This window comes from Apteryx mantelli, chromosome 3 (genome assembly GCF_036417845.1).
Source record: "Apteryx mantelli isolate bAptMan1 chromosome 3, bAptMan1.hap1, whole genome shotgun sequence".
In the NCBI taxonomy this organism is placed as follows: Eukaryota; Metazoa; Chordata; class Aves; order Apterygiformes; family Apterygidae; genus Apteryx; species Apteryx mantelli.
The window spans coordinates 34,832,776-34,857,414 of NC_089980.1; the positions used below are offsets into that span (position 1 = coordinate 34,832,776).

Consider the following 24,639-nt stretch of genomic DNA (forward strand, 5'->3'; position numbering starts at 1 on the left):
TAAGGTGAGAGGAGAAAGGCAGTTCACTTGAGAGCTGCCCTTGCAAGAACATTATAATATGTTTATCAAAAGACAAGAGTCCCTTTTGGAGTATCAGGTTCTTTGTAGCAGACATCTCCCCATCTAACAGGTTTTCCTGAGAAGGTCCGTACACCCGTTCTTCATCCAGCTGCATTCTGGGATGCAATATCCAAGTATCTACCTCTTTTAGTGACCCAGAATACTGCAGAATATTTGCTGAGCTGAATTTTTTTAACCCTCTGGATCAGCAGTTTCAGATGGGATGCCTCTTGGGTGAGGTGACAGCCCACAGCAGCTCACATATCGAACCCAAGCATTAAAGCCTCGATGGACACATGCTGCACAGCCCCCTAGCTTGTATGTCTCTGCATCTCATGGCGGCACCCAAAAATAGCATGTGGAGGGAAGAAGGGACAGCCCCACAATGAGGGGGGAGAAAGAGAGATTCAGTACAAGAGACACAGTAACATTGCCAGTTTTTCCTCAAATGAGCCTCAGCTATGAAAAGGCTGGGGACTGCTGTTAAAGACTGAATGAACTTTCTCTTTTTCCTCATAGTGCACTTTTGTGTGGGTGGGCTGACTGGATCTGAAGTGAACAGCAGGAAGAAGATCTTCCCTGTGAATGAAAAACTGCTTTGCTGAGGAAAAACAAGCACTACAAAAATATGACAAATAACTATGAAAGCGGCACATTTCCAAGCTAGGTCTTAAGCCTTTGAGAATGGCAATGCTCCTTCTGTGAGTCCCATTACACTCACTGACACACTTTGGTAAATTAACCAAAAACAGCAGGCCCAGTATAACCCTACTACAAAATACTTGTTTTTCTGTCAGTGATTAAGTGAAGGGTATTTGCTTGTGGTTGGACCCATGCAGAAAATAATGGTCAGATGATTACTACTGACTGAAGAAGTCCATCTTTAGTGCCAGTGCCAGAAGTCTATGAGTTTGACACTGGAGCATGAAGGTACTGCAGCTAATATCATGGAGGCACTGGCGAGTCAGGGCAGAATTTGATAAATGATGGAAAACAACAATCGCAAATGGGCAGTACTACAACTTACTTGCTTAAGACAGTCATGGCATATCTGCAAAAACATGCTGCTAAATAAAGCTTTACTCCATCTATGTTAGCAGAGTAGTGCTACTAAGCAACTGCTGATATGACTTTGACTGATTAGCTAAGTCATTTCAGTACAACAATATAAGAATCCTTGGTTCCTACTGCTAAATTAGGTATAGGACAGATGAATGATTTTTCTGTTCTGAAGCATATATATTTCCAAATAAATGCTCCTGAAGATGTTCCCCAGTCATTGTTTTTTGTGAGTCATGGCAGGAATTTCTTAGGAATCCACTGTGCTGAAAATATAACAGCTCATTTACCTGGTACCTAAGTGTTCCCAAGACTGAGTTTTTTCTACATTAGTCAGAGTTGATGACTTTTGAAATAGGTTTTAATGGATGAAAATATAAAGGTTCTTAGCCATTGAAGGTGTCTGTTAATGAAAGCCCAACAATCCTGTGTTGAACAGAGCATACACACAATGCTATAAATTTCTATATACTGGGGAGTCTGCTGGGCTAGGATTGAAGCTGAAGACAGACGTATAATCCTCCACAAATAATTAGAGCAGAAAATGCTTCTAATCTCTTTGTAACTTGTAATTGTTTAGCCAGTCTGTTTGGAAATTTAGGTTCCTCCTTCCCTCTGTTTTGATTTATGCAGATACCGTACATACTTAAATGGACTGAATCTCCACTGTCCTTTGGCTGTGTATCTGCTGTGTAAATACCGCACCAGAATTTTGGCCATGATTTAGCAAAGCTTTTCAGTATGGACCTGACTTTACAAACATGCTTAGGTTTCACATGAGCTTAAATAGTGTCACAGCGCCTGTGCTCTCCTTAATCAAGGCCTCAGCTCTGCAACTCCTTAGTGCAGCTCAACCCCCCTTGAAGCCGGTGGGGTTTGGTCAGTGACCATGGGGAGGGCTCTGCTCAGTTTTCACACCCCACCTGAGCCGCGGCATGGAGCAGAGACAGGGCAAGGACCGGCCATCTTTTTCTGTGTTTGGCTTTACGGATGCGGCTCCAGCAGCCTGTGGGTGGAAGGAAGGCGCTGAGTGCTGCGGGCGGCCTTGCTCCTCACCCTCCGCAACCCCACTGAACTGCCTGGTTCTCAGGTCTCCAGGTCATTTTTGACTCCTCTCTTTATTGACCTCTTACTAAATACAACCACTTAATATTTCCAAAATTTACCCTTTCCTTTGTTCCCACTGCCCAAACCCGTTCCTACAGTGCGCTTATTTCTCAGACGAAGTGTCACCCTCCAACACTGCCTGTCCCTCACCTTCCCACCTGTGACCATTTACGCCAGCTCCCTCGCATCCTCTTTGGCCATGCCAGCATGTTTCCCATGTCCTTCCAGCCCCGGCACCTTTCTCCCGACTGTGCCAACACCTCGCCATTCTTCATCCTCCCAAACCCCAAATAAAATCTCTGTGCCTGAGACAGAAGCCTGTGGGACCTTGTACAGCTATTGCTGTTTATTACTGTACACACCACGGCAAAAAAAAATAAAAAATCCATTTACCCTAAAAATCCCAGGCACTGCCACTGCACATCCAATCGACAGAGGTAAGTCCTGCACTTGGTGTGTGGCAAACGCACTCGGAGGAGGGCTTCAAAAATCAGAGCGGGGCAGCGGCAGCGCCAGCCAGGGCGGCCCCAGGTCAGCGAGTCCCGCTCTGGCCCTGCGGCGGGGGCCCGCTCCCGCTCCCGCTCCCGCCCGCCCCAGAGGCGCTCGCCGCCGCCGCGGGGCCACAGCGGTTTCGCGCGGTCGCCGTGGCAACGGCGGCGGGCGGCGGGGAGCGCCTCAGCCCGCCTGAAGCCGCCGGCGCAGGGCGGCGAGCGGCGGCTCCGCTCAACTTCGGCGGAGCGGCGGCGTGAGGCGGCGCTGCCCGGCGCGGCGCGGCCGCTCCTTCGGCGGCGGCGGCGGGACGGGAGCGGGTGGCCGCGGTAAGGCGCGGGGCGCGCGGCCGCGGCGGGGCCGGGGTGGCGCGCAGCGGAGGGCACTGCCGTGTTTCCCGGCCCTTTCTGGGAAGAGGCCGGCGGCTTCGCCCTCGAGAGGGGAGAGGAGGGTGCGGGGGGCTTGTCCCGCTGCGCGGGGGCGACCTGGGGCAGCTAAATCGGGTGGCGGCGCCGGCGGGGCGAGCCCGGGGCCCGGCGCGACGGGGCGCTGCCCCGTGAGGGAGCGGGCGGTTGCGCGCGCTGCGCGCCCCCCGCCGGGTCTAGAGCCGTTAGCGCCAACGGCCGCCCCGGCACCGGGCGGCGGCGGCAGAAGAGCGAGCCCGGCTTAACGGCTCTGTAGAGCCCAAATCCTGCAAACGCGTTCATCTCCTCCGAGTATCGGCTCGGCTTCGGATGTGAACACCCCACAAAGTTCTCAGTTTGGGGGGGGGATTTTTAAACAGATACCAAAGTCCGGCCAAGTCAGTGGGCGTCACCTTCTTGGCAGGTTGCTGTATGTTTTAGCGGTACTGGACCGAGCCCCGACAGCGCGAAGGAAAATCAGCTGCAAGCTCAGCTGTTATCCTTTTAAATGCTGGTCACCAGGTCTAATCCACATCCCAACGGGGGTTTAAGTTTGCCGTGCCCGTTGCGAGGGCTTGACTCTGCACCAGGCCTCTCCCTGGTTGCTCGCTGCGGTGTGGGTCTGCCTGGGCACACGGCCGCCAAGGTGAGCAGGGTGGGTGGGCGGGCAGGCAGGGGGCCAGGGCACGTGGGCAGCTCTCCCAGCGGCTTTGTGTTGGGTAACTGGTTGCGTAAAGAGGAGGAAATTAGGAGGAAAGCGTGGTTTGTGCAGCCTGTCTCCAATCTGACACCTGCCCTGCTAAGTGTCTGTGCTGAAGTCCAGAACTTAGTGACCCTCTGAGTGGTACTGCTAAGGTCAGTCAGATAACTTTGGATTTATGGCAGTGTGAGTGAGGAATGGACTGCACTTCTACATCCCTTAGTGCTACCACATTAATTAAGGTCTGGCTCAAGGCAGCAGCAGTGCTGGTGGCTCCTTGGATGGCTGCTGCCTGCGGATGGGCAGTAGGTGGGTCACACAGCTGTTGCAGATGGGAAGCACAAGGTTTCCCAGAGCTCTGCCTGTTGCTCCCTATGCTGTATGTGATCTCTATGAAGAGAGGCTTAAGTTTTCATACTGTAAGTCTAGCATTCTTCTTATGAGCACTAAAATGGGTATTTTTAAGTAACTTCTGTCACAAGGACCAAACTTCAACACTGATCCTAGTATTCTCCAGTATGAGCAGAACTCCCACATAAGTTAATAGTGCTGCTGTGAGTTAAGACTGAGATGTTGAGGCTCTCCAGTAAATGCTCTTTCTGATAGATACTGTAACCAAGATTCATCACTGAACAGAAATATATAGGCATCTGTTAAAATGGATTCTCACCTTATGATGCAGTGAGTTACTCTCGCTTTCACAGCAGAATCAGACCTCAAACTGAATGAGGAATGCACATCTTCCCTACCCTTTTTCACAGAACTTAGTCTGGTCCATGCCACAATACATAAATAAGAAATACTTCAGCGGACCTGACAGCTGGTGATAATGTGCTTTTGGGTCTGAATTTCAAGCTCGTACATTTTTAAGCTCATATAATTCTACAGATATAAGTATCTACTGTGAATGACAATATTAGAAACTCCAAAATTTGTGACATTATTGCACTTTTAATAACAGAGTATAATAGTAGAATAGAAAAGGGTGAGCCAGGGATCTCTCTGAGTTTTAATTTTGAAATCATTTTTTGTTGAAGACCTGCATCAGATGTTTATTGTTGCTTTATGGTAGCATTTTGTGGTTTGTGTAGTTTTAATAACAGGAAAGCTCTGTGCCCCTATTACTTGTGATCTCTCATTTACATGACTGGTGAAGAATACTTTAGGTCCCTTTATACTGCTGAAAGCTTGACTTTGCAGCCTGCGGAGATCAAACTAGGGTATAGTATTGAAGATGTGTTTGATGTACCACCACAGCAAGGTAGCCATGTCTGAGCAAAAAAACAGAGCAGATCAGTGTGAGTTTTAACTTCCTGGCTTTGGTAGGTTTAAGTAACAGTCTAGTGTAACTCTTATATGATATTTTTATGGTTGGTATTAGAAAATATTTATTGTTTAAAACATGAGTGGGAATTTGGCATAGAAATAGTCCTGGTGCTCAGCAGATGGAACTTATTTGCTCTGGTAAGTAGGCAAACTGTAAAATGCTACTATGCTCCGTAAGCAGATTTGAAAAACGCCCACCCTTTTGCTACTGCAGATAACATGAAGATTATCTTCTGTAGCAAGTCCCAGGCATAACGAGAGCTCTAGGCTCTTGGGCTGTACCTTCACTTTTCCTTCAAGATCTGTAGGCTGGGTTTTCACCTGGAGTTAATCAACACAGCTCTTTTATTTATTTATTTTTTCAGTGAAGGGAATCTGTTTTATATTAGTCCAGCCACACTGAAGATCATGAAGCCATACCAGTTTTGATCAGCTACATTTTCTTCCTATGTTGTTTTGATTGGTCATTTAAAAATAGCTTTCTCACTGACATCTGAGCCCAGTTCAGGCCAAGTTCTTGTTTCTTCAGCTTGTACTTGTTCTAAGTACAGATGTGAAATGCACCAGAAATATTTCTTATCTAAAAGACTGATGCTCAAAGAATGTATTAGAAACTACACAAATGTAAGGGAAGTCAGGGCAACATTTTACTTGTATTCTCAATTTTAAAGAGTTTCATTACAAAGAAATCTCTTCAGATTTCAGAACTGTATAAAATGTGACGTAACTATGTATGCCATAACCACTGTGGTAGTTTCAAAAGGCCACTCAAATGTTCCTTTGGTAGAAATGGTATCACTTTTAGTTCTCTTTTATCTTGCAGCACCTCCTGCAGCTTGATATGCTCTGGCTGCCCTTCTGTTATGCTACCTAAAAGCTGATTTTTTTTTTTTTTTTATTTTTTAACCATCGAGCACATTCATAAATGGCTTAAGTGACTCATAACTCTGTGGCAATTACACCAGACAAAGAGCCAGCCCATTTCTATAATGCTGAGAGTGCAGAGTCTAGTGGAGAAAAAATCGTATAGAATATGAAAATCAGACTGTATGCAGAATGGCAGCGTGCACCTCGCACATCTCCGAGAGTTCCTGTCATTCAGAAGCAAACTAACACAGCAGCAGGAACCATCAGCCTGCAGCAGGCTGGTCTAGCCCTAAGCAAGGGGGGGGGTCAGCATTACCTGGCATGTGAGTGCCTGCTGGGTGCCACAGTGTCCCTGCCCCCGTTAGCTCTCTCTTAGACATTGCTGTCAGGCTCTATTTGTCATCCTTTAACACCTGCAGCCATGAAGACTTGACAATAAATAATGTTTCGTTTAAAGCATTGGCCTGATCCCCTACTCTTCTGTTATTCAAAACTCCCTGCTACTTGAAACAGGGTCATATCCTTGGATATATATTAACCACCGTGAAAATTCTTTGTCCACAAATAGCTTGTGTCCTTCAAAACAAGAGAACAAGTATGCTCATAAAGTGGAATACATTCTCTGATGTGGTCTAAAAGCAGACCGCTGAGCGTCCCCAAGAATTCTCTCTATTTGGCAGTTCAGAATGAGGAGTGCTGTTGCATTACTATCAGAATATTTGCATTGTTTTTAAGTGTCTTGATTGAAAAGCTCTATCAAATGCTTTTCAGTGCTAATTGTCACCCAGCAAGGCAGGGGGATAGGTGTGGGCTCTCAATCTAAGGTCATAATTTCCACTGAGATTACAATAGCACGGCAAGTAATTGTAAACACCGTAGCCTTCCACATTGCCAAACAATAAGGGAGATTCCAGCCAGAGGGGAAGTAGCGTTCTTTGGGCCCTGGGAAGGTAAACCTCTGTATGCAAAGGATAACAATAACTAACTTTGCAGAAAAGTGGTGGAGAACAGAGAGCAGGGATTCTATTACAAGGTTATGGTGGGTTATATAAATAAAATTGGGAAGGTGTTGACAGCAGTTTCTTAATTAGAACTGTGCTAAGATTCTTTGTTTGGAACAAAATTAGAATATCTTTATCACAAGAAAAATGGAATTTGGGATTCATCTATGATGCTGTCACTACTTACACTGCCTCACGCAGGTATAGCTAGCAGCACAGCCCTGACAACACATTTTGCCTGAGAAGCTGGTTGCATCAGTTATCACATACAAACTTCTGAGATGGGTGTAGCCAAAACAGCTTTAATCTGCCTTTGAGTTACAGTGTAGAGAGATGATTAGATACCCTTTGCTGTCCAGAGGACACTGGGTTTCTGACTCTTCTGAGTGATGTAATCCAAACTTTACCAAAGAAGAAAATAAAAACTAATTCATTATTTTCATATGACCTACAGTTTCACATCTTCTGTTTTTCCTGTGACTCCAGCTCCTTTAAAAAGTGGCTCAGATTATCAGCACAATTTGGGGATGGGGCTTGTCCCAGTTCTTTTAGAAATCATCTTCCTTATTTGTTACTCTGTGATCTGGTATGTGGGGAAAAAGGTTGAGTGGGTATCCTGCATGAACAAATTCTCTCTCTCTCTGCTCTCTGCTGCAAGTAGTGAGAAACTACCACCCACAAGATGGGAGAGAAGGTATTTCCTAGCTCCTCAGCCCAATTTGTCGGCATGCTTTGCCTGGCTGACAGTGGATTTCCTGGGACTCTATCTATAGCCAACTGAAATGAATGACAATATCTCCGCTGACATCACCAGACTTTGGATTAGACTCCTACTCGTCCAAGCCCTCAAGACTTTTCTCCCTCTGCCCTGGCACAGCTGACATACCCCTAGGACTACTGTCAGTCAGTAAGGATTATCAGTAGTACTCCTGGATTAACAGACTGCTAAGAGAAAGGCAAACCACGGGAGACCTGTCAAACTGAGAACATACCTTTATAGAGAGTCAGTCTGTATTCTCACTCTTCACAAATGCAGATCCCACTCTCTGCCTACTCCTTTCCAGTCCTGGAGGACTTTGGAAGCTAGAAACCATAAGAAGGATCAATGGAAAGGGAATTCCTCATTCTCAGAAGTTCAGTTTCTACAAGGGAAGCAGGTGCTGCTGGTTTACTCATGGCTTACCAGAAAGCAGCCCTGATGTAACAAGTCTTAGCAAGTGGTGATCCTGCTTGAAGGAGATTGATGTCTCTCTGGTTATATGAACAGCCTCCAGTTGACCAAACAATAGCCAGAGAGCAAGTTACAGAAAAAATATTCCCTTTGTTAGTAAAAGAGCTAGGAAAGGCTGCAATCCTGTTTTGGGAAGGTGAGAAACTGAGTAAGCCAAGCAGACCTTGATACTACTGCTGACTCCTTTTTGCAGTCTCTGGAGCAAGAAGTGGAAAGCACAGGGGGAAATACGGGTGAAGCTAAAGGGGAGAGGTGGAAGAAGTGGGGTAGTAGTACAGAGCATATGGTGAGAACAGAGTGGAGAACGCTCTAGAGGAGGTGGGAAGAAAACAAATGCAGGAATTGTTGGCAATGTTGAGAAATGAGATTTGGAAAGAGCAAAAAGTTCCTTTATAACTAAAGCAAAAAGGAAACTTTTACTTGAGAAAGCTTCAAAGGTACCAAAAATCACTAAAAATTGAAGGAAACCCTCAGAGGCTGTGTGTGAGAGGGAAGCCAGAAATTCCAGGCTTTCATGTAACTAAGGTAAAAGGATGCTTAAAACCCTGTGAGGTAGTTGGCCAGACTTGTAGTCAACAGTGTGAAGGGAAGGTTTGACTTCTAGTATAGTCAATGACACAGAAATCTTGAAACTCAGAACACTTCTGGATGGAATTTCAATAAACCACCCTAAAATTTTGCTTGAATAACACTTGACCAGTTCATCAGCTGGATTAAAGTCAGCTCCCAAATTAACCTGTTATGAAGGACCAGAAAACTGGCCAGCTGTACAGCATAAATATCAGATGGGGCAGTGTCTCTTTCTTTCTTTTAATAATTTTAACATGAATGCTTGCAAAGTACACTTTTGTACTTTTTCTCAATAAGAAGGTAATTCTGAACCCTTTCCCTCCCCTTACTTGGCCACATCCTGCTAACAGTCCTTTGAATCTTCCCTAATAGGAAAGCCATTTTGAGTCATTTAATGATTAGCCTGCATGTGAACTTTAAATTGAAAACAGCAGCTACAATTAGTGGAGCCCATAGTACCTCCTGCAGGCTGCAAGGACCAGTATTGGGAAGAGTGGTGGCTTGTCAATCCTGCTAAATAGAGATGGCCAGTTTCCAGCTCCCAGGAGGAGGAGATGATGGACGAGGGATAGGGAAGGAAACAATCTCATACAAACAAGGCTCCCTTAGGAACAGCCAGCACAAGCTGCCACTGTGCATAAAATGCTTGGATAAGATTTTCCTTCGTTTGAGAACAGGCCATTTCAGTGGCAGGTGAGATGCTTTCCTTACTTCATACTCTTCTCATTTGGAAGTGGATTTTCAGATAACACATGAGAGATAAGTGCAAGCCCCATTCAGAATCAGTGGTATCCATGTTCCTATATCACACGCGTTCTTTTGCAAAAGCTAATCTGCATGTCACCAGTGTTTTATGAAAGCTCTCCATTAGTGCCAAGCTTGGGTTCAGCAGGCTGTGCTCTGACAATATATCTGAAATATTTTTCTAACTGATTGTCCTCTGCAGAACTGCCTTGATACCCAGCATAAGTGCTAGGCAAAAAAATGGCAGTAAGAAGAACTCAGGACCATGTAAAAGCCAGGGTGGGTCAAGTCAGAGCCCAGGCCTCCTCCTTGTTCTGTTTCCCAGTTCTGACCACTAAATTACCCCCTCGTCCCTCTTCTAATGAAATAGCTGGTGAGCTAGGAATAATTGGGAGGAGGTAGAACAGTCTCAGTTTCACAGTTGTGCTTTTTTATACTGACTTACCCCTGGTTAACGGCACTGAAGTCAGCGGAGTTAAACCAGTGTGAGACCAGGTCACAGCCAGAATAAAAGCAGAGTAAGCTAACCCTTTGGCTGGTAAAATACTACAAGTAATAGGGCATGCTCAGCCTCATCAGGTGAAGGTACAGATGAAAATAGCAATGATAATGTAAATTGGTCAGATACCTGCAAAAGCTTATGATAAATTGCTGTTATCACATGAGCTGAAAACAGACAGAAAGCTTTTAAACCCTTTTGCAACAGTTTGTGATCTGTTTTGCTGCTCACTTGCTAGCAGGGGGCTCACCTATACTATACACAGGGGGTGATAAGACAAAGGAAGAGGTCTTAGGCTTTCAGGATCTTCACCCTTAAAAACCTGTAATGATGAGTAGAGGCTGGCATGTAACAAGATCCTGGTACATTTTAGGTCGGTAGAACTGCAGAGTTGAAGCTGTCCCAGCCTGAGTTCACTCACATGTCTTGGGCAAGTAAGCCAGCAGCAGGCAGCAAAGCGCTGTGATGATGCGAGAGCAAGAGATGGCTGGTAGCTGGGGTCACCCGGGGATGAAAGCAAATGAAAGGACCTGCTGCTGCTCTTCCTGCAGAACACAGATATTAGATAAGAGCAGAATGACTTCCAGCAGCTGCTGACTATGGCTGCTATCATAAGAGCAATCATATCTGGTACTTAAGGCTAAAAACCAGTTGCTACAGGGATCCCTCATGTATGAGCACTGTAAACTAGCAAAGGCATTACTGTTCATACAGTCCAAGAAGCGCAGGTGCAGCCTTACAAGCCTAGGCAGCTAGATCTGAGTCCTGTGGAAGTTTTCAGTGTTTTATGTCTTCCTTCTGAAGAAACAGGTAGTGCTTGCTGTGAGAGGTAGGATATTGGACTGGTGAAACCAGTCCTTTCATGCAGTTTGCCAAACTTACTGATTCTAGAAAAGTCTAAGGAGTAGACCTTGAAATTGTTTCAGACTTGAGACACTGTACAGACTATCCGGGTGTTTGGAGCATTTTCCTTTAATGGTGTGGCATATTTACATAATACGAACATTTCTGAAAGAAAATAAGGCTGCATTACTGGAAGGTGAAATGGCAAAGGCACGGAAGCAACAGAAGCAACCTTCTCAGCCAGTGCAGATGGCAATGGTTTTCTTGGCGCTAGGGAGTCCAGGAGCTCCTAGTTCTCAGCTTTAGTGAGAATACTGGGTAGTTATGAACTTCTGGTAATTTGCAGTGACTAAAGACTCTAGGCCCCAAGATGACATAAATCAAAAGCAATATTTTTCTCCCTCTTATATCTGTCTTTGTGGTTGTGTCTCTAAGTAGTAAGAATTTGCTCAGACCATGCGGAATCAGGCTCTTTAATCCATTGCCTGTATGTTAACTTTTGAAGCCATGTCCTGATTGGGCTGCTGCTAGGAATAGCCTTTCGGTAATCCCAGCTGCAGCCATAATTTGTGCCACCCCTTCTCCCTGGTGTCTAATGGGTGGGAGGAACAAGGCACGTTAGTGTGCTGTGTGAAGAAACAGGTGCTGTTTTGCTCCTGTTCAGGTCCCTAGTGCCAGCTTTGGACTCCATTGTCTTTAAATTCAAATGCAATAGTTAATAACTCTGTTCCATGCCTTGTCCTCTTAAAATGACTACATGAAGGGATTGGATGGGAGGGAAGTTAATTCAGTGCTTTGCTGAGCTGATTGGTGCAGTTTGTTTTGCCTTCTAAGTGCTGCATAAATTGCCAGCAGCAGAAACATCTCTCTTAGAAATAACAACAACGTAAACCTTGGTGTGCTGCCACTTCCCAGCCAGCCCAGCCCTTGGCACTGGTGGTAGTGCCTAAAGTGTGCTCTTCCAGCATAACCAACAGTTGGGCTCTGTTTGCAGAGGATGGTGTAGCCTCTCCCTCTGCATGCAACTCCTTTGCTAAATAATTTTAAAAGCTCTGCCTGACCTTGTCGTTAATGCAACTGTTGCTCCTCCCAGTGCAGGCTAAGTACAGATGAGCTCTACCATTTCTGTTATGGTAGCAGCAATCCAGACCAGGTCGTCTATCCTGACCTCCCTGCCGAGGATCCACTGCCGGCTGGAACATGGTTCCCAGGAATACCTGTAAACACTTGATTCCGTACGTTGAATTTTTGCAGGGTGCTGTGAGGTCATGCCCTAGCCTCAGCTCTTCCCTGGGGTAGAGTGTGCTTCCCTGGCCTAACCTAGAGAGAGCAGGTATCCTTTTGGCTTGCCTTCAAATGTGGGGACTGTGACTGTCATTTTAATTATGTGATGACTGGAGGTTCAAGGGAAATGGTGCCCCTGTGCGCTTCGCCTCTTCCTCTGCACAAACTGGCTGCTACAGGTGAGATTTCTCAAGGTGCTCAGCTGGTTCCAAGTGGCTAATCCAGTAGCACTTTTAGGTGAACAACAGATTCAAGGGGTGTGGGGGAGAATATTGTTGTCTGAACTGTGCTGATCATGGCAATGTTGTTCTTTTTCTCTCTGCCCCATCCCCAATCCTGCTCCCAATGAAGAACGCAGGGCACTATGTCACTGGCATCCTGGTTCAGGTGGAATGAGCCCTCAAACCGGATTTCCCAGAGGAACCCCACAGAGATGGTGGTTGAGACGCTAATGATGGAGCTGAGTTGGCAAATCAAGCAGGCAGAGAAGCAGCAGCAAGAGCGGGAGAATGAGTATCGCAAGATCAAGACTGGGGTGGACTACGGCTGGCTGGTCAGCTATCCAAAGCAGAGCTATGATATCAGCCCAGGAGAACGGCTGCAGCTAGAAGATATGTGTACCAAAATACATCCTTCCTACTGTGGGCCAGTCATATTAAGGTACAGTAAAAGATCTGATGATACACACTCTTCCTTTCCCCCTCTCCCCCTTGCGGTATGCAAGGAGGGACAGCGAGTTTCTTAGAACACAGAACCAAGACTTGGCATCCTGTATCATAAATCACATTGTGACAATACCTTTCTGCAAGAAGAGAGATCTAATGTTTTAAGTCAGTTTAATATGGTATCCTTTTCTTCAAAAAGCTACTAAATGCCACTTCCCCCAGAGAGTGGCTCGAGTGCTTTATGTTTCTGACCAGCCTGAGAAAGTTTTTTTTGCCTGATGAACAGAGTTACAGATTAAGTATCATGAAGGCTGTTGCTTCAGTCTTAGAATCTTAGAATAATTCAGGTTGAAAGGGACATCTGGAGGTATCTGGTTCAACATCCCACTCAAAGTAGGGCCAACTTCGAAGTTAGATCAGGTTGTTCAGGGCCTTGTCCTGTCCAGTGTAGCATATCTCCAAAGTGGAGATTCCACAGCCTCTGGACAACCCGTTTTAGTGTTTGTCTACTCTGACTAGGGTCTTCTATCCTTTAAGCTGTGCAGCAGGTCTACACAGGCATGTGTCCCCACAGTGTCCAGTGGAACCAAAAGATGCTATTGCTCTTTTCAGCCTGTGAGCCTTGTTTTCCCAGGGAAAGGAGGGAGTGCATGTTTGGGGCCTCTCTTGGCATGCAGTAGGATGCAGGTGGGGCATGCAGTTGGGCTGAACAGCAAGGAGATGCTTCTGTCTTTTGCAGTATAGATGTTGACACAGTTTCATGGACTTGCTGTTGAGCCTGCCAAGTGCTAGATATGGGATTGCTGCTTGCTGGCTGAGTAACCTTTCATGACAGTGACCAGAAATAGATCTAAGCCTGCAGTAGGCATGCAAACTGGAAGGGAGAGAGGTGTCTGTACTTACTTACTTACTTACTTACTTATTTATTTAAAACCAAGACTGTTTCTCTTCTTGCTTAGCCCAGTGCAGGTGAGGAGTAATGACTCTAAAGTCACCCTAGCCAAAGTGAAGTAGTGAAATGGGCCTTTATTATCCACTGCCCCTTTTCAGCATGTCCTGTGGTTGGAACTATTAAGAAGATAATTCTGGCAGGCCACATATGCAGGGGTGCTCAGCACCCTGCAGTCCCTCACTGCAATCTGCTGGCACCTGGCTTCCCTTGAACAAACAGATCTACAGCTTCTGAACCGCAACTCTTAAGAGCACTGGGAACAGTTGTTCCTCTGTCTTAGAGTGGGGTCTGGCAGAGATGCCAAAGCTCCCTCTCCAACCCCCGTCTTGTCCAGGGCTGAACCTCGGAAGCAAGTAGACACCAGGATTTGGCTCTTACAAAGGTTGCCATGGTGGCAGAATCAGAGATTTGGGATCATTCAGTGGCCAAGTTCTCTCCTGTGAAAGTTTGCTGGGAATAGCACTTGCCTTATATTTGCTTATATAACTCCAAGTCATGCTGTAAACAAGCCACTATAAACCCTTTGGGGTTCAGGGTTATTTTCACCTTCCTCAGGGGCGCTGAGCGATGCCTGTCTGGCAGGCAGGTATTTCCATGAGAGCAGGCATTTGTCATTGGAGATGGGAGGCCTCAAAGTTCATCTTCTGCTTCAGAAAAGAATATTTTGCTTTGCTGAGCCAGATCACGCACAAGAGTGCTTGTGTTTTTCCACAACTTATAGCTGCTCAGTGTTGTTCAGGATTCACCTACTGTTAACAGTACATAAACCTGCTCAGCAGTATTGGTGGGCTGCATGTGGCATAACTATGGCAAAGGACAAAAATATCTTTTAAAAAAGACTCTTGCAAATTGCCATTATAAGCTATTATAAATTGCATTACAGTATCATTCAAGAAGTGACATGTTTCTTGTTGTTCCATATCATGGAGTTTCAGTGGTTAGCAGAGCCACGTTAAAAAAACTTAGGCTTGCATTGCCTTTATGATTTCAATTCAGTGGCTGAGTAAGGAACGTGATAGCCATAAGAATGACAGAACTGGATTGGGTCAAAGGTCTGTTTGATCTAATGTGCAGTCTAGTATCTGAGATAGTGGACAGTAGCATCTGTGTAGGGAAAAGAATGAAGCATGCAAATATTACAGGATGGATGATTACAATATCTTCTGTATAGCCTCCAACCTACTGTGACTTGTGACTTAGAGACTTTCTCAGCCACAGGTGGTACCTCTGTATATAATTGCCCTATGTGGTTTTTTCTTTCATTAGTTTTTTTTCAGTTTTTTTTTTTTTTGAGCACGTGTAAACTTTTAGCATTTTGGCATCTTGTGGCAGAGTTCCACATCTGAACTACAGTTTTGCTATAGCAAACTGTATTTTGTTTTGTTTGTTTTAAACATGTACAAGTTTTATTCAATAACCACTTTTTCTTCTATTGGAAGACACAGTGAACAGTTGAACCCTCCTCTCCTTCTCTACCTTCTAACTGAGAGGTCTGTGGTTCAGAAATCCTCAATTGCTGACCTGGAAACAATGAAAAAGAATGGGACCAGCCATGCTTGGAACTGAACATGTACTGAATAAGGAAGGAGCATGCAATCTAACTGAAAGACAGTCAAAGTTGGTATTAATTCCCATCTCAAAGTGAGATAATGTAGACATTTTAATAACTTGCCCAAATTGTACAAGATCAGTATGATAGTTAGGAATTCAGTTAAAATCTTCGGACTTCCAATTAAGTATTTAATCACAAGATCACTGCACTTCTGATGTTCCCTCTTGAATACCCTGTGACCTTCTAATATCTAGCAACTTTTAGTAAAATCTTCTGCCAAAAAAAAAAAATTTACAATCTTGCATTTGGAAAATCCAATGCAGAGCATGTGCTTCGGAGAAGGCCTTGGTTCTGTCTCTGACATATCAGGCTTGATCCTTTCCCTTCACTCTCCGCCATTTGAAGAGCTGATGTCCTTTTTGATCTACTCAGCAAACATATAATACTTAAATGACACAAGTAGTGTGTGTTTTAGAAGACAGCGGAGTTTGTTCTGTTCGTGTCATGCCGAGTCTCCTTTTTTGTGAGATTCTCAGCGACAAGTCAAAGCCAGAACAAAACATTTTTGTATGAGTTGTCAAAGATGTCACTTTCATCTCCAAAAAACTAAATGATTATCAATCAAAGTTGTCCTTTTGTGTGGCTACAGTCACATCTACTGATAGGCAGCATTTCTACATGTTTCTTCCTTTGGATGTGGAGGAGGATGGATAGGAGTCCTTTTTAAAGGCGAGGTTTTTTTCAGATCCAGGTTGCCTGTTTTGTAAAAGTTGTATTTTGGATCCATTGAAACTTTTCTTAGTCTCTTGAAATTCTAGAAGGATTCAAATACGCTTCAAATACCATCACTTCCTCCATCAAATATCTGGAGAGTCTGATTCACTTCATGCATACAAAGCAATTATGTTCAGGTGCAGTTCAGCTGTAGTCAAAGGTTACTGAGTTGGAGACTTGCTGATTATATTTAAAATTAAATCCTTGAGCCATTTGAAGGAAATGACAATGAATGATTTTGGTGAGACCCTTAGTACCTAAGTGCCATGGTTAAACTGAATGAGTAGACTACCAGCTTGCAAATACAGAATGCTAGATTTTGCTATCTTGACTCTGAGATCTAGCTCTGTTCAGCTTTTGTTGCGGGCTGTTTGGTTTCTTTCAGTTTCAGCAAAAGTAAAACTGTTGGCTTCTGTCCTTCTCTGCCCAGAGAGAAACAAATAAAAAAGCCTAATATGGAAAAGCAAACCCACATATTGGTGATCTGCGATGTCATTAATACCACAGGCTAAGAACTGTAATTTTGTAAAGGATTATGTATAGAGGAAGTGGGCTTCATAATGTGCCTGAATGTAAAACAAATGACTAAAATCAGAAATGGATTTGTTTACCATTTTGAGCTTGAGCTGATGCATCTTGAGTGTTGTGGTTAGTGTGAATACCACAGTCCTTTGAGAGTCAAGTAGCCTTCTCTAGCAAAGCTGTTCATAGCTGTACAATATAATCAGAAATCTTGCTCAAAATATAGATTCAGGAGTCAGCAGCTAGTTACTAGCACTAAGCATCCCACGTTTTCTTTGAATGACTAAACTTAGAGCTCCCGGTTCAGGCAGGCATTCAAGAATGCGCTTTACTATAAGCATATAGTTTAAGTCCACTGACTTCTATTGGATTTAACAGGTCTTTAAAGTTCAGGCCTTACTGAGGAAACCTACTGAACTGGGGGCCTAGAGAACAAGGTAGGCAGGTGACAGTGCTTAAAAATGTGCTTATATGTGCCAAGCACAGCCAGAGTCTTAAAATCTAATGGCTTTATGGGAAATTGAAGAGTCACAATTTAAAGAACAAACTTGTTTGAACTGTGATTAAAGCACAGCCTGGATGAGGGAACACACTCATCCCTATGTGTGCATGTATATACCCACCAGGCTGCTGTGCTGGCTCAAGGTTTGTTGACAGTCACGTCTGAGACATTTACATTAAACTTCTATAGTACATTACAGGTTAGTTACTGGTAGTATTCTATCCTGTTTCACAAATAAAACAGGTATACTTTTCTGATGAGTAGGGAAACCCTACTAGATTTTTAGATAAGCTTGTGCAGTTGCCTGATTTGAAACTGTTATTTCATGCATTAACCTATGCTAGAAGATAAGTGAGACTTGTGCAATTTTCTATGCTTGATTCCATGGAGCAGTGCTGTGGTGTTTGTTTCCTAGTATGGCATGCAGGATACAAACCCATATTCTTTGATTCTAGTGGTTTTACTGTTTTTATATGTTGTGTGTTTTGTGCAGAGAGAAGACCACTGGGTCAGCCAGTGCATCAACTGGCTTTCACTGATAGCTGAGGAGAATAGCTTCAGTTATGCGTAGGTGGCTGCAGCAAACACTTTCTATCTTCTGACACATGGCCTGGGATAGCTAGCCCCTGATAGCGTCAGCCCCTGATAACCTGTCCCCTCTTTCTACTGAGAAACATATGTTGCATCCACACCTTTCAAACTACATATGTGGCTGGTCCCCTACATAAACCTGCTTGTACTGGAGTTGAGTGGGCATTAAAAGGGGAAGAGTTAGTTCATGCTGTTGGGGGGAGGGGAAAAGGTGCCCTTTCCCTTCTCCATCTGAAAGACAGTAGCTTTCTTTGGGCAACTGGCAGACAGTCTTTTGGATTGCTTTCAGTTTGGTTTTCAGACCTGCTCAAATCCATATGAAGTAGTTCTTATGTTGGTCCTGAAAAGTCAGAGGTAAATTTGCTCATCTGCAATAGCAGCGTTCACCACGTGATTCTTGCTGCTGTAGCTAAGTAGAGTGCAGACAGATGGTTGTGAAGGTGGAAAATGTCCTGATTTTAGAAAACTCTTTATTTCAGATATATTGGTTAGGAGTGTTATTAGCAACACAGAGCATTAGCTTTAGAGGCCTGTGCTTAAGGGGAACACTACACCCATTTTCCCTCTTGTTCCCAGAGTTAGTCACAGGTCCAGCAATAGCCCGACACACAGCCATCTGATCTGGAGACACCAACCAGCAGTATGATACACAGCCTCTAAAACTGGAGGCAGTGATGAGGTCTTTTGGGTGCACAGTTGCCTATACAAAAGAAGAGGATGTACTCTTAGATATATATAATATGAAAGCATCTCTCTTTAAAACACACATGGAGATAAAGTAATGGAATGAGTCATCAAATTCACCTCTGCAAAAAAAGTTGCTTTCAAGACACTTTCCCCAGTATAATAATAATGTGGAAAAGACCTGGGTTTTGATGGACTCATCTGTCTAAGCTTCTGATTAGGACAAAGGGAAAAGTAGATCTATTGTGAGGACTGGATTCTTGGCTCTTCAATAATGCTACTGAAATGCCTCCTCAGAAGGCAGAAAGGATGTCTGCGACATACCGCAAATCTGTTACCACTGTATGTGCTAACCCTCAACAAGACCTATTCTCCTGCTCGTCCAGGCTCTGCACAATTCAGGTTAGCATCAATGTGTAAGTACCTATTTGCCAGTCTGAATTACAACGCCACTGTTTCCTCACATTCTCTGGTTTTCTTGTGATTTTTAGAGACTTTGAGCATATCTTCATGGCCTCTCCATGTTGTTGCTGTTGTTTTCCCCTTCAATCCAGGGAGGCCCATTTTGCAAGGGAGTACAAGTTCCAAGCTTAATACTGTGACTTGGCAGTGATCCCTAATTTGATGTTTTTAATCAAAGCTGTGCCTTGACTGTGCTTTCAGATTCCGGCAACTCATTACTGAATATGAACCAGAAGTGCAGGAAATATCACGGCTCTTCCGCTCCGTCCTGCAGGAAGCTGCTGAGAAGATCAAAGAGGAGGAAGAGGCCAAGAAGCTTGCCAGGCAATGGAACACAAAGAACAAAACCAGCCTCTCCTTAACAACGTTTAAATCCCGGTCCAGGATTTCCCCATTCATCAGTGACATCAAGACCATCTCTGAGGATGTGGAACGGGGCACCCCGCCTACCAGGAGGGTTTGGAGCATGCCCGAATTTCGGAATGCCAAGGATTACTGACTCTATACAGAACAAGGTTTTTAGACAGTGGTCTTTTAAACTCCCAGTTAACCCTTTTTTATCTCTGCCATTTTTTCTCTGTTCCAGCTCTCTCTTCCTGTCTGCCTCTCTTGGAAGCTGTGTCCATAGTAACTGCTGCTGATGCATGCAGTCTGTGACACAATTTATTACCAAACATGCTAGCCTTTCCTTTAATTTAGTAGGATTCAGTAACCTTAAGGGCAAGGGTCACTATCTCATTTTTATTACTGCTTTCTTGTGGGAGATGAATTAGTTTTATGATGTCTCTCTTCTCCCTCTTCCACCCTCCTTCCCCCAGACTGGATGTAGTTATCTATAAAAGCTTTTGGCCCAAACTAGTGAGAGCTGCTGACTACAGCAGTCTTGCTGAAAGCGAGGAGGCTGCTTGCATGAGTAAGGCTTGCAGGATCAGGCCTGTGAGTTAGAACTGAACTTTCCTAACTAATAACCTTCCTTAGTGCTACAGGAGACTTTTCACATGTAAATGCAGCACTGCTTTTGATCAGATTTTTTGCTGACAATTATTTAGCAATCAAATCTGAGCAGAAACAGACTCAAGCTTTTTGAGATGGAGAACCAACATTGCTCCACAGCAACCAGTTTGTGCATGCTCGGGTTTCTTGAGTATTTTCTTTTTTGTGCAGGCAAACACCCCCGAACCTGGCACGTGCAGAGCAGATAGAAATCTAACAACTTGCTGTGTAGATATACCAGCACATATATCAGTGCTGTGTCAAGCACACTGCTCGGTCCTCGGTGTTCTGTGTTGTTAGGTGCTCCACCCCATGTCCCAGTAATAACTCAGTGGACCGAAATTAATATTTATCACCAAGCTTGAAAGAGTTGTGAGTACAGTATCACTGTACAGAGGAGAAGGGTGAAGGAAATCAGCATTCACCTGCAAGGCTCTTTGTACAGGCCAAAGAACTGAGGTCACTTTAACAAGCTGCTGCTCTGAGCAGCTGAAGGGCTCCAGTGGATGAAGGTCTGTTCCCTAAGCCTTCCCTCATGAGTGCTCAGAAGGAAGCTTTTCTGTGTATCAGAGGCTGCTGGCCAGTGAGCTGATACCATTACAGGAGATGCAATCTTTAATGCAGACTGAGTAGCCTGTAGGCCAGCACAGTTCTAAAATGATGCTTCAAGGAAACAGGAAAATGCCACTAAGCAGAATCTAATTCAGCATCCTCAGGGAGAACTCTCATCAGAAAAGGAAAAGGAATGGCACTGAAAATTGTGGTTCCTGTAGAGAACCTAAGAGCAAGTATGCTTTGTGGTGACCAGCAGGAGGTGGGGAAGGAAGATCTCCCTGTATGACTGGCTTTTGGAGAGTCATCCCGGTGGGATATAGCCTTCTGGAGGACCCCCTAGCTTTGTTGTTCTTTTGCCTGTTTCTGACCCCTTTCCCTGGGGATCTTTGCAGCAGCATGTGGGTACTACAGCCAGGATAAAACTCTTTGAGGCTGTGCCAACTCTGGGATGAATTCCAGCACTTGAAATCTATCCTAGACTATAAATTCTTCCAGTGGTAGGGGAGGACAGCATAAAACAAAAATCAAGATCAAATCCTTAACAGCTCTCTAAGACTATGGGATTCTGGCTCTTCCTCTTTCTCTTCTGGGCAAGCCAAGCCTGAACCTGTGGCCTTACCACTGGCACCAGGCTGGAGCTTCTAGTCCCTTGATAAATACTGCTGCCAGCAGCCCTCCTATGGACATCAAGCAGAGGCAAGTTTTCATCAAAAACTCAGGGCTTTCAAATATAGCATCCAGTTTGGGCTGGGCTACTTCAACTCCAGGTCAATGAGAGTTTAAAGCCTTCTGACAGTCAGCTTGGTGTTTTTCAGCCGTGTGTCCTTGTGCAGTAATATGTGACTGTGTACATGAAATAAAAACAAAAGCTTGTCATATTTAGCATAGTCTTAGCTATCTAGAAGCTGTGTGATCTTTAAGCAAGGGATCACCACAATTTGCAAAAAAATCTTGTTTTTTAAAAAAATGGTAAGCATCTTTTTATTTATTTGCAAGACACTGTATGGTACTGAAGGCTGAGATGGGGTCATGAATTTCACCCTATGGCTCTCTAGTTATTTTATTTGCATTTGTGTTCTATTTCAACACCTTCAGTATTGACTGTATTGATGCAATATTTGATGGACTGCTGGGAGAGGAGGGTCATTCTGATACAGTGATATAAAGCTCTGTTACTGTACAGCATCTGTAATGTGCTCACTCTTTCCTGAGGAGAATTGGGAGCGGTTAACTTCCCTACACCAGTGCACAAGGCCAAGGGAATCACCTGAAGGGTGACACTATCAGAGCACCCTACAACCATAGTGTGCACTTCATTAATAACTTTCACCTGATAGACACTGTTCTTGTTTTATAGTCAGCAAGAGGAGACAAATCTGACCTTTGGTCAAAGCCACATACAGAAGCCAGGCTGGGGCAGTACCTGCTATAGCATTCATGCCTTGACTTACCTATTATTTCTATTTCCTCAATAAAACTCAATCCAAACTTTCAAGCAGTATCACACTCACTGTATCTTTTCTGCAAGTTACACTTGGCTCACAGCAGCATGTGATCATAAGGGATACTCAGGTACCAAAGTATAGGGAATATATGCTTATTACATGCTATCTGGTGCTTCTTTTACACCTGTCAGAGTACTATGTGTGTCTGTAGCTGGCTCCTTGGAGGCTGATAGTGACCCTCTCTGCACTGTGTGCACACCAGCAGGTACTGAAGCACAGTAGGGGAGGTGGCTGGGGTGCATGACTACTGCATTTTGCTTGGGGCACTCACTTTGCTTAGGAATTCAATAGCCAAAACTATAACTGTTTCTTTGGCCAAAGCATGCAGTGACAGGTAACTACCCATGCTTCTCTTGGCCTAATGCCACATAGTGTGTGGCTATAGTAACATTCAAATTTAGCTCAGGAGCGTGCAACTCCTGATTGTCCCCACTTACTGAGCTGTGGTTCATGGTACCAAGCAGGCTCAGAGCATGCATACTGGATTCCTTTTGGATGAGGCTAACCCAGAAGACTCATTGAAGCTGGCATACAGGCAAACAGACCATGATGCTGGACTAACAGTGGTCTGAAACATGTGCAGTTTGAACATCAGATCATCAACAACAACTGTTCCTCTACAGCTCTGCTTCTCTTAGGCAAACATTCCTACACAGCCTGGATGTGACTCTCCATTCTACTGGGCTTAGCCCCTCCTGAGAGCTAGTCCAGTGTCCTAATTCTTAAAGAAGAATAAGACATCAAATAGAAGCACAACTCCATTAACGAATGAACTGAACAAGACTTGTTCCAAATCCTCAACTATTCTTTCATAACTGAGCAAGGATTTTGGTGTCAACCCAGCATGCTGGCTGTTGCCCCATCGATGCTAGTGTTACAACACTGTCCAAAGGACATTCTGTTACGCCAGGGAAGAAGCAGCCCTTGACTTACTATCCATTCAAACAAGTAAGGACAATATCTCTACTGCCCCTCAGCTACACTGCTCACCTTCAAGGGGCTAAAACTCCTCAGAGTCGCTACTCACCTGAGAGAGACTATGCAGCCCTGCTTCTGCTGACAGGCCTGACCCACAGGTCATGGTAGCCTGCAAGGATGTGCAGGAGGTGAAGTTCTTCACTAGTATCAGCATATAGTTGGGCAGCGCCATCAAGCCCTGGGGCACTGGAGTAAGCTTCGCAGGAAATACCTGTCTGCTGCGATTGCACTGTTTATACATTACATCATGAAGCATCAAAGAGAATTAAAGCAAAGCTGTAAAATACAAACCAAGTTTTTGTATTTGTTGTTCTTAATTAAAGATCTCTTGAAATATAATCTGTCTACATCTAGCCAAACACAACAGCTGTTACAATGCCCTACTGCACAACTGCGTATGTATCAAAGGAGGAGGGCAAGAATGGGTAAAGGGACTTCAGCTAAACAGAAAACATCCTCTCACCACAAGGTACGAATGCAGCTGCCTGCTTTCTACCCTGCTACTTCTACACAGGGAAACAAGCAGTTCCTAAGATTTAAGGAGATAAATAGCTAAAATTAAACAACTGCAAAGGTCTGAAATTCTCTGAAGCTAAGTGGTTTACAGATGCAACCTTTAATTAAAGTCTTCATTAACATGCTTCCAAGCACGTCTTAATTTAATCAGTATTACCACAAAATGAGAAGTTATAAGTCATAAAATGGACATTTTTGTCTTCTGATACTTTTTAAGAGTTCTCTACTTGATCCCAGATACTAGAACCCCTTCTTATTTGCAGAGGCCCCCAGTTGGATCAGGGCTCCTCATGCTAAGCATTGTATATGCAAAGCATGCATGTGATAAACAAGAAGAAATATTCCCCCCCCCCAAAGCATCACCAAAGCGTGGATCACATTACTCAGCACATTGTGGAGATCAGACAGACAAATGGTTCCAAAAGGGACTAGGTGAGTTCAGAGGGTAAAAGTTAACCACAGTGGTCAGGAGGCAGCCGACAGCACAGGCCTTGAGCCATTCCTCACCAGAAGCTGTGAAAACATACTATGGGACAAGCACATTCTCCCTGTTTCTTACACTATTTCCCCGAAACATTGCTACAGGCTTCTCTTATGAGGAGAACTATGGAGGGCTGGGCCTTGAATGGAAAGCCACGCTCATGTTCCTGTGTTCTGCCTCACCTCCTAGATAAGGGATACCACTGCACCATGATTTTGCCCAAAAAAGCATTTTGGGAAGCACACCAGACTGCAAGAATCAGCGAACACCGTTGGCAGTGCCTGCCATAGGGGAAGGACTATTAAGCCCCTCTCAGTCCCACCCCAGTGGGCCAGGCAGAGACATCGCAATCTCCACGCCTGCCTTTCCCTGGTACTGCCATCCACACTGTGGGCTGTCAGCACAAGGGAATGCTTGTTCCTCTGTACACTCAGACAAGCCGGGTTTCAAGCTGATTCACATCAGAACAAGACTGTGCTGACCCTGAGAGTTGGGCCTCAGACCCAGGTCTCCCAAAGACCCTGGCATGTATTTTCTGTGCAGTTGCTGCATAAAGATATTCCCAACCTAAGGAAAAAATTCTTTCCAGGATCAGATCTTCATGAGCATAACAAAGAAGGGTGAGGAAAAGTGCTACAAGAAACACAGTGAATTATACAGTGACTCATGAACACCTGTGTACAGTATAATTAATAAAATTATGAATCCCTAGGGTCTTAGCTG

General features: G+C 44.6%; 1 protein-coding gene across 1 annotated transcript; it reads left to right on the forward strand.

Annotated features, from left to right (window-relative positions):
- The first annotated feature begins 2,953 nt into the window (after nucleotides 1-2,953).
- Nucleotides 2,954-23,213, forward strand: RD3 (RD3 regulator of GUCY2D). Its single transcript, XM_067293098.1, has 3 exons — nucleotides 2,954-3,044; nucleotides 12,536-12,844; nucleotides 19,090-23,213. Exons 2-3 carry the CDS (start codon nucleotides 12,549-12,551, stop codon nucleotides 19,385-19,387), a joined length of 594 nt encoding a protein of 197 aa, XP_067149199.1. The 5' UTR covers nucleotides 2,954-3,044; nucleotides 12,536-12,548; the 3' UTR covers nucleotides 19,388-23,213.
- Nucleotides 23,214-24,639: the final 1,426 nt, after the last annotated feature.